Source organism: Juglans microcarpa x Juglans regia, chromosome 2D (genome assembly GCF_004785595.1).
Source record: "Juglans microcarpa x Juglans regia isolate MS1-56 chromosome 2D, Jm3101_v1.0, whole genome shotgun sequence".
In the NCBI taxonomy this organism is placed as follows: Eukaryota; Viridiplantae; Streptophyta; class Magnoliopsida; order Fagales; family Juglandaceae; genus Juglans; species Juglans microcarpa x Juglans regia.
The window spans coordinates 23,950,677-23,961,555 of NC_054596.1; the positions used below are offsets into that span (position 1 = coordinate 23,950,677).

General features: G+C 36.7%; 1 protein-coding gene across 1 annotated transcript; it reads right to left on the minus strand.

The window, feature by feature from the left end:
- Nucleotides 1-395: 395 nt before the first annotated feature.
- Nucleotides 396-10,575, minus strand: LOC121250181 (CBS domain-containing protein CBSX1, chloroplastic-like). Its single transcript, XM_041149176.1, has 8 exons — nt 10,269-10,575; nt 5,761-5,848; nt 5,573-5,637; nt 4,943-4,991; nt 3,335-3,387; nt 895-1,010; nt 746-803; nt 396-669 (listed from the first exon to the last, which is right to left on the minus strand). The coding sequence occupies exons 1-8, from the start codon at nt 10,566-10,568 to the stop codon at nt 595-597; spliced, it is 804 nt and encodes a 267-aa protein (XP_041005110.1). The 5' UTR covers nt 10,569-10,575; the 3' UTR covers nt 396-594.
- Nucleotides 10,576-10,879: the final 304 nt, after the last annotated feature.

Genomic DNA, 10,879 nt, shown 5'->3' on the forward strand with positions numbered 1-10,879 from the left:
CGATGATCGTCAATCCAAAGACTGTTGGGGAGGTTTGATCTTTTATTTCCTACGAACAGGAGAGTGGGCAGTCGATTTACCTATTTCACATGCAGTACAATCACCATATCTCTTTCCCTCGAGAGAAAGGGTGAAGGACGGAGAGAGCATCCATCCACCCTCCTAATGAAATATATATTGCGAAAGATTATAGTATTTGTTGAGCGTAGGTCACCTGTTTGAATACAAGGTGGCCATCCGACAATGAATGGTCCCAATACGATGATAGCCTCCATTATATCGTTATGAAATTTCGTTTTAGTAGGTGACAAAATGTCTTATTCTTTATTATTATTTTTATTTCTTTTTTACTCGTTTCTTGGTGAGTGTGGGGCGGATGGAATGGAGGAATTCAGTACCTAACAAGCTTGGTCCTGGTAATTACTTATATAGAAATATCATTGGTGTTGAATACATGTATATATATATATATATATATAAGCCAAAATTGTTCATAGAAAGAAGCTGAGATCCTCTGATCTCCCCTGTCAACACACTCGAGCACTTTGTACGAATACATTCATCCCAGCTTCTTAAATCGGACAAATCTAAATGTTATGCTTTCATTTCACCAGAACGCTTTATTTGAAGGGCGGCTCTAACGACATTGCCTCTTGTGATAATCCCGACCTGCAAGGTTATAAACCCTGGCTAATTAAGAACCAGAAGCTAGCATAGACCAATTATGGATGGGGGAAATACTTACCAGCTTACCCTCGGCATCTACAACTGGAAGGCGACGGTATTTTGTCTCGAGCAATAACCTATATTTGATAAACCAACTCAAAATTATCATTGGAAAATTGGAAGTAGCAGTAGTGAAGGAAGAGCAGAGAAAGAAAGAGATGGACAGACCTAGCAGCGTCCTCAAGATTAGTAGTTTCACGTACTACAAGTGGGGCTGGCGTCATCAAATCACCAACCAACTTACCGTTGGTTTTACTGAGCAGTTTCTGTACCTCATTGAAAGTCTGCAGCAGATATGCACTTATAGCATTACTTGGTTGGGCAATCTAACTATTGAAAGTAGAGTAAAGAAAAACAGTTTTAAACAGGACCTCAAAGATGCTTTAATAGCCATTTAGCAACAGGAAAGGAGAGACAACAAGACACATTGTTCTTCCCAATTTTCTGTATCATGATTGCATGAATACTTCTCACCAGAATTCTTCTGCAGTCCAGGACCCTTTAAAGCCAATATATTCACACTGTTTCCTTAATCATTCTGATGACTGAGAGCATTAAAGAGAGAATTTTGCAGAATTACATACTTAAAACATGAGCTGGAAGACTCCCAGTAGGAGAGATACTAAAAACTTGGGCACACTTTGCTTAGAGGACTTTGAATTGTGAATCTGGTTTGTGGGAATTTCAAATTTGAAGAAGGTTGACAGAAATCATAAACAAAAACCAAATGATGTTAGCAATAAGAATGAATGATGTCAATTAAGTGAAAGGCCCCCAAAATACTCAAGGGAACCGAAAATTCAGTGGTCAATATGGTCATAGAAGACTAAAATGTGGCTGATAAATGCAAGTCAAGGATCACAGCTAACCCTAAATGGTTAAAATATTAAGGAAGGATCCGCTGATTAAGCCCCCTTCCCCTTTCTCTAGAAGTTCAAAAATTAAAAAGTGCTGGAAAAGACCAAAAAAGAACCATGACACAAAACCACTTTTTAACTAGGGAGGTATTCTGCGCCCCAAACAATGATCATCATGGGGCCATGAAATGCTTCAAATCAGTGGCGGACCCATGTTTATCTTTGTGCCCCGCCCCCCCCAAAAAAAAAAAAAAAAAAAAAAATTTACAATCCATATGCTCTATAAAAGTTTCTAGAATTTCAATATACCTAGAAATATCTCTCCATTTTTTTTCTTATAGTCCCAAAATTTTGTATAATTTCTTATATATTTTCAAGGATAATTTCTTATATATTTTCAAGGATGTGGCCTCACCAAATTAAATTAAAAGTAAGTTTAGGAGAAATAATAAACTTATTAACATGAATCCCAAAGTCTTTTGTTATAATATATAGGCTTCTTAAATATATGGAGTCCAGATTGAAATTAATACAAGAAAAATCATTTAAGGTTGATATCTATATGGAAAATAGTGGAAAATAGTTGAGAGGTTTTTATCCTCTAAACTTCATTGAGCAAGACAAAATTTATTTAAAGTCTCAATTATAACATTATATGTTTAATGTGACACGAAAATATCTAGATTTTACATAAAACTTAATAAACTAGCCTGCATATTAGAATAAAAGATGATCTCCTAAAAGATCACTTAATAGTTAGTATGAAGAAATTAAATTCTAAATATTTCATTATACAAATAATAATAGATTAATATTATTCTATGAAACATTATTGTCAAAAATCTGAAACATATATTAAGTTGTATTTTTAGAATCTTATTTCTACACGTATGTAACAAATTATTGAGATCTAATTTTATATATAGTAATATTTTTATGATTTTTTAATCCCTTTTTATTTTACATAAATGTGTCACACAGTAGAAAAGTCAGATACTGTTCAACAAGTTCACGGTTACTGTAACTAGGTACTACCAGGGACAATCTAGAAGAGAAGGCAACTATATAAGCATGCCCAGGTACACATGGTGGAGGCAAGGGATGACCATTTTTACTCAACCATAGAACCAACTGCACACAATCTACTTTTGGAAAGATCTCTATGCGGATGTCTGAGTCACTAAGGGCCTGTTTTGGGAACACAACTGTTCTCACGTATTCTTAGATACTCCTAGATATTTCATTTTCAAATATCATTCAAACACAAAACACTACACAATTTTCCCAAACTTCTAAACAAAAATTATAACTTTATAATATTTTTATTCAACTTTTTCTCTCATTTTTTAAAACCCAATAAAATATCTTAATTCAAATTATTTCACTACTATTTACAAACCATTTCATTACTATTCACAGATATTTTAATATATTCTTAGAATCCAAACGAGCTTCAGATTGACAAAGGAACCACAGTATCTGCTGATAATCAATTTTCATTTTGCCCCTAGACTCTAATGTCTCACAATTCTATGAGAGAGAGCAAATCTTGAGAAAATCCTTTCCTGTAATGAAACATTCTTTGAAAATCTTAGTCTTTAATTTACTCTATTGGGATATGCAAGGAACAATAATGGCTTTGGAACCTAATCTTCACCAAATCATGTATATGAAACAAAATTCAAAAACATGGGCAACCATAAATAGAATTTTTATACTTTTTATTTTAAAGAGAGATGGTTATCACTTACTTTCCAAGTGCTGTCAACTTCAGGAAACATGCTGGTATCATTTCGAACAGCACCTAAATTAAAATATTGAATCCCATCATGTCAAAAGACAAAATTTTCAAATCTTGCATGCACTTCATTTTCTATTTGCATTGTATGAATATGCATATATTAGTGAGAGAGTTCAATTCTTCTCGGTCAAAAAGGGGTTTGAATTGGCAAATGGGTATGAATATGAGATCCCACATTGCTTGGGAAGAAAAAGTTCTTATTCTTTATAATGCTTTCAATGGAGCTTTAATTGTATCATTGACTGGTCCTTTTGGAGTATAGGCCATGTGGCTTGGACCTTGCATTGGGGTGCTACATCTTACTAGTTTGGACCCATGACCTACCTTTCGTCCTTTGTATAAGGCCTCGTTTGGATGTTGAGATGAGATTAGATGAGATGAAAAATCTGTGAATGATAGTGAAATTTTTTGAGTTAAGATGTTTTATGAGATTTTGAGAAAAGAGAAAGAAAAAATTGAATAAAAATATTATAAAGTTAAAATATTGTTAGAATATAATTTTTTAATATAAGTTTTGTTTTGAGATTTGACAAAGTTTATTTTTTGTATGTTTTGTTTGGAAAATTAGGAAAGTTGTAATAATTAGGTAATGATTAGATGAAAAAGTAAAATATTTGAAATTGAAAAATATTTGTGTTTGAGTGATGTTTGGATGTTGAGATGAGATGACATTGGATGAGGTGAGATTTCTAATCTCATCTCAACATACAAACCAGCCCTAGGCAAGAGGTGTTGTCACTCCCAAAAAACTGTTGACACATTTATTATAGGCATTTTTTTTTTTTTTTTTGACAAGTAAGAAGTAAATATTATCGATACGAATGAAATAGGCATAGCCCGTGTACACAGGAATATTATAGGCATTATAAAACAGCATAAACTTGTCTCTTCTTTCAGTAAAAAAATATATGCTTTTGAACATCCCCATGTAAATATAATTATGGTTAAATACTAAAATAGTCATATAAGAAAGAAATACTAAAATAGTCTCTGTGATTTGCCCCTATACTGAGTATACTCTAATTTTGAATTTTTTAATCCCTGTGCCTTCAAACTTTTGAGTTTTTTAATTCTTCCATTAGTAAACTGTTCGCACATTGTTAAATTCGCCATGCCACCTCCAATAGTAGGTTGACACATCAAAAAAGTGTTTATTTTACATTGTGTTTCTACTTCTTTAAAGTGTTTTTATTTTATTCTTTTTTAAATATTTTGACACGTGTCATTCCAAAATTGGAGATGACAAGGTGAATTTAAAAGAGTAGTAATGGTAGACTAACGGAAGGATCAAATTGATTAAAGTTGAAAGTATAGGGATTAAGAAGTTCAAAATTAGAGTATAGGGACGAATCTGACTTAAGGCAAACCACATCGACCATTTTAATATTTATCCCATTTGTTTATTATTATTCCAAACAAACTGGAAATCTTGATAGACAGTGAATATTTTCCCTCATAAAGGATAATTAGTCTAGTGTTAGCAACTACAAACTTCTGAAGGAGTGCTTTTAAACAAATGAATAATGCAACCAAGATAGGATATAGCTTGGAAATTAACCTGATATTGAGTCCAAAGCCAGTAAGTCATAATCTGAAACAAGACCAACCTGCATTTTAAGAGAACCTTCAAAAATCATTGCCAGTGTATACTCTACAAACCCTACATCACATATTCATACAGCATACATTTTCAAGACAACACAGATTGATAGAAGTCAAGCAATGAAAATTAACAACACTGATAGATTTGGAAAGCTTCTTAAAAAAAAGATGCACAAGTAAAGCTGTATTGTTACAAAAACATTAAAACAGCATTGAAAATCTTACGCAATAATCTGGAATCTGGATACTTGTTTTAGTGTGGCCAGAAGGTTTGTGAAATGCTGAATGCATTGAGGAAAAGTTTTATATCCCAAAGCCACTATTTTAAATATATAAGTCAGCAAGTGACCCACGGATTTGGGGCCTGGTGGGAACAATTGGAAGACCTAGTTCTTCTACTTAACCAAAATTTTCCTCAATAATTAAATATTAGAAGATACTAATGTATAGAATTAGTAAGACTGATAAATTTAGTAAGCACTGCAAAGTCTGATACTGGACCGTAAAATACGTACAGAATCCAAAACCCATATAACCATTTAACTACAACATACTAAAAATATGAGAGGGGGTAAGCACACCTTACCAATTTCCACTCTTCATCAATAACAGGAAAGCCAGTGATTCTGTTTTCCACAAGAGCTTCCAGTGCTGTTGGCATAAAGGTGGATAACTTAGAAAATTAACACACACCCACCCACACACACGAATGCACATATGCAGGTATGTATGTACACGTTAGCCCAAGATGACAATTTAAGGATAACAAGATACCTTCATCCACGGTTGTGGTCGGCTTTACAACACGCAAATCTTCTTTTCTTGTCATGAAATCACCAACGGTGTATACTCCACTTCTTGGCTGAATGTAAACAGGTCAAGTAGAAGAAGGATAAGACCATGGAACTCATCATATACTCATTTTCCCCCCATAAGTAAAAGCTTGAGTTTGTAAAATTCATTCTTCCATACAATTATATTCATATCCAAATCCCTAAGTTAATATATATTCTGACTATTTTTGGCTTTTTTTCATCTTTCAATCAGAAGAATGGCCTCCTCGCCAAGAGTTTGTGCTAGATTGCTAAAAAAAGCCTGTTACAAACAATATGAATTAGAATGCACAGAAACTTCTGCTTACTGTAATAAACCTTGCTATTCTTCACTGTGTTGCAATAAGGAAATGGTATGGAAATGGAAGATGGTTGTTGTGATGAATAAACTGAGTGCACACAAGATGTTTGATGAAATGAGAAAGAGAATCACAGTAGAGAAGAAGATGAAAATGGCTATGCCTTGGGGTATTCGAGGTCCCCAATTCCTCCAAGTTTAAAGTTCATACAAGCTGGAAATTCTTATCATAATGATCCTTCCCATCTAAGTTCTACTTCTTATATATGGGATCACGATTCCCTTCCAAATTCAAATAACAGAAAGCATTAAAAATAGAAATAAAGGAGTAACCAACTTCTATTCTCGAATGCCCCATAAAACAACCACGTATTTCCAAGGCTTTCCAGCAACGACGCCGCATTACTACAGGGTCATAACAAACTCCTCCCCTTAAAAGAACATTGTGCTCAAGGTTCAGAGCATGGATCATTCTCCTAACTCACCAGAAAGCTTAAAAGCCCTGACCCACTACCTCACTTGTGAAACAGAGTAATATGTCCAAACAAATAAATCCAAAATACCTTGGATTCCATCAGGTTTACAGACAATCCGTCCACATGTTTCACCTCATGAATAATGGGTTCTTGGTCATCCATGTCCAAATCCATTGATTTTACCATTCCTGGGACCACCTTGGTACATATCCATGATAATCTTTTGGCAAATCCACATCCATCCACGTCCTTCAATGCACTTTCATCACCACTTGCAACCCTTGAATGGCATAGCTCAGACTCAATCTTCTCCATTTCCTTTTCAAGCCCATATTTTAGAATCCGAGTGGCTAGATAATTGAAATGAGGATCGCACTCGAGAATAACACTTTTGAGCTCTATAGCATGAAGCTCCTCACCATGGACTTCCTTAAGATCAGCATTAAGCAAGGTATCAATTGCTCTCATGTATACAGGAAATGAAGCTACTTCACTCACAAAAGCTTGGTCATCTGGATCAGGTACTCCATTCTCACGAAGGATGACTAAGCCACTTGTCAGTGATGCTGAGCTAACAACTGCAAATTCTAGTGGCTGCAGTGGATTCCCTTGTACGTAAGACCACACCATTTCTATTCCACCCCAACACTTGGTAATGGGCATGTAATAAGCTCTTGAAGATAACCAAGTTTCATCATCAATATTGGGGACTTCCCCAATAGATGCATTAGCTCTTATCTTTGTCCAATCTAGATCCTTCATACACATTGTACTCTGCCAAGCTTTAACTAAGTAAGAAATTGTACTCAAAACAGTCACTCCTACATCCTGAAAATTTTTTCCAAAGCCACGGGCAAGAGTTGATTCATGGTAGAGTGCAAGAGTTGCTCCACCTAGGAAGGGATTGGCCTTTTGTTGGATCTTACAATTCGTTCCAACCATATTTATGTCTCTTCCTTTATCAAAGGGCCTAAAAATCACTATAAGGGGCGAAACATCAAGCCATTGGGGGGTAAATACCATTGGATTGCCATGCTTCATGCTTCGCTCCGAATGTTTTTCATTGGTCCCAGTGATAATAATATCCCAAAAAAAGACCACCATTCAAAAAGAAACCCATAAGGAGCATCCATTACTACAGGGTCCAATGCAACCTTCAAAACATTTACACCATGCAATTTAGCAGCCAACTCTTTCAAATATTTCACTCCCTCCACAAGCTTGAAAGGAGTAGACTCTATTGGGGGAGGATTTACAGAATTGACATTCGCAATACCTTTATCAACAAAATCCAAAACAGAAAGATTTTCCAGGGAATGAATAAACCTCTGACCATCCTCACTCCTCTGCAACCAAACGTGCTCAAATGGCTGGTTTGAATTGTTCACCATAATACTCAACTCCTCTTGCAGCTTCCGTATCGACGGTATATGAAAAGGCACCTTAGGTTTCGGATTTATTTCCCCTCCTCTATCAAAGGGCTTAAACACCACTTTAAGTGGCAATATATCAAACCGATAATGAACAAAAAATTTCTTACCGATAACGAAGAGTCCATCCATATGCAGCTTCTCGGCAAACTCAATTGTGGGATTTTTCCATGGTGCTTCACCACGGGTTACAAGAGGAAAATGAAGGGGACTGGAGTAGTGCCCAATTCTTCAGCTTCATTTCCCCACTTCAAGTACTCATAATTTATTGAGTCACCCCGTCAGCAAGGGTTTCTCCAGGCTTTTTATCAAACAACTCCCGTGCACGCTGGTTACCATCATTTTGAAGTGCTTCAATTTCTTGTGAAGTAAACTTCGCCATGGAGACAGACTTCATGCGATGTGGCCAACCCACCCCCCCTCCCCGGCGTCACAATGGAGAAGAATAATATTCTGTTGATTTCCAAGTGAAAGCCAACTCTCACAAACACAAAGAAGGTGTTGGATCAAAGATAATGGAAGGAAAGGATAGCCCTCATACTGTCGTGGATTGTCCATGATGGTAACCTCATCCTCGCATAAAGTTCCTGCAAACTAGCTCTGTTTCTCACCCTTGCAGAAATTGAAAGCAAGAATGGAGGAGCCTGGAAATTCCTCATGTAACGGCGTCGTTTCTCTGTGGGTTTGCTGTTGTACAGCCACCAGTGACTCCACCCCATACTATTGTGTTGCGGTTGAGGTTTGGGATTTTTTGGGGTCATCTAGAAAATACGCCGCGAGTTGAAGAGAATAGTGGAAATGGAAGGGGGTGGGTGAAGGTCATGAGAAAACGATGTTGATTTAGCTGAGGGTTTATCTGGTAAAAGCTCACCCATGGCCAAATAGACCCAAATTCTCCCAAGCTGACACACAAACAGAGACTGAGTGTTGCATTTTGGCCAAGGGGGATGCCATACGAGTCGTGCTCCCTTCCCTAGATCTATCTTGGGTCCCTTAAAACGAGAGAGTCGAGCTGTGGTTGAGCTGTCTTCTAGGTTTTTGCAGTACCTAATTTGGTTGGTTCTTTGTGGTGAAGGCCGCGAATTGTAAAGAATGACCCTTATCACTGGGTTTGAATTTCTACAGACGGATGGGGTGATTTCTTTGGGGATCTCTTTGAGAACAGCTTTCGTGAGCACTGCCACAGATTCCGTAGCTGCCTTTTCTACTCCCTCCACCACAGCTTGGTCTTCCCAGACCAAGCAATTTTTTGTGGACACTGCTACTATCTCTGTATTTTTTTCTTGCATTACCGATTTCTGTATTTCTTCCACCTCTACTCCCTTATTTTCGTCCTCCTCATCTTGCCATTGCACCAAAGATTCCTGCATCTTCTTGGAGTTTTGTTGCATCCGGTTGAGCAGTTCACTCATATGCTCTAATTTCTCTAAAATCTTTTCCAGCAACAACAATTGTTGTTTATTTAATCGTACCACACCCATGAAGAAGTGGTGGCTCTGGATACCAATTTTTTTTTTTTTGATACGTAAGAGATAAATTTTATTAATAAGAATGAAAAAGGCCTAAGCGATGTACACAGGAAGTATACCACAGAACACCTAAGTACAGGCTCTGGATACCAATTGTAATAAACCTTGCTATTCTTCACTGTGTTGTAATACGGAAATGGTATGGAAATGGAAGATGATTGTTGTGATGAATAAACTGAGTGCCCACAAGGTTTGATGAAATGAGAAAGAGAATCACAGTAGGGAAGAAGATGAAAATGGCTACGCCTTGGGGTATTCAAGGTGCCCATTCCTCCAAGTTTAAAGTTCATAAAAGCTGGAAATTCTTATCATAATAATCCTTCCCATCTAAGTTCTACTTCTTATATATGGGATCACAATTCCCTTCCAAATTCAAATAACAGAAAGCATTAAAAATGGAAATAAAGGAGTAACCAACTTCTATTCTAGAATGCCCCATAAAACGACCACGTATTTCCGAGGCTTTCCAGCAAAGACGCCGCATTACTACAGGGTCATAACACTTACTTAATCCCCTTCTTAAAATTTAGAAAGTATTTCAAGGCATAAGAGTGGGATTTCGTAGATGAAACCAGACCCCTTTCCTACAGCACTAAAAATAAGAATTCAAAACCCCGAGCTTCAAAGAAAAATTGCTAGTGGCTCATTAATTAAGAAGAAAACTAAAAAAAAAGGAATTAAAGAGGCAATAAACGAAGAAGATAACGTATGGGTACAGAATTAGTCATCAAGGTGCCACTGGCGGCGAGAGCTAAGGACCGCCGTAGTCCCGAGAAGCGATCGGTGGACACAGAAACAAGTCTCCTCCCGGGAGGCGATAGGAGCAGGCATGGCACCTGGTAACTGAAGGAACGGTAAGCCGGAGCGGCGGTGGGGCGATGGTTACCCAGGAATAGAGGCTCCGGGAGTAGAATCGAGTCCATGTCCGGTTCGGTCTTGCTATGCTGCTCCGTATAACTGACGAACCGTGGAAAGGGAGGACCCAACTGTGTCTGGTGAAAGTGCGAGAGAAGCATAATTTCAAGTGTCAGCTGCGGATAATAGCGAGACCCGTAACCGACGCAGATGCTCATTGGATTAGCCGAACCGTGCAAAATTAACGCTAAGATTCTTATAAAGAAAATACTCTAATTACAAAAATTATAAAAAAATAAACCTATAGAGGAATACGACTTGATATGATTCGTATAGCGAGACAAATTCTCTCAATAAAATTATTTGGTCTTTTTTTCATACATTTTATAGCCTTAAATATTTTACTTAAAAAAATTTCAAATCATTAAATTTTTTTTCTTGATTACCAAGTTAAAAAAAAAAAAGAAGATAA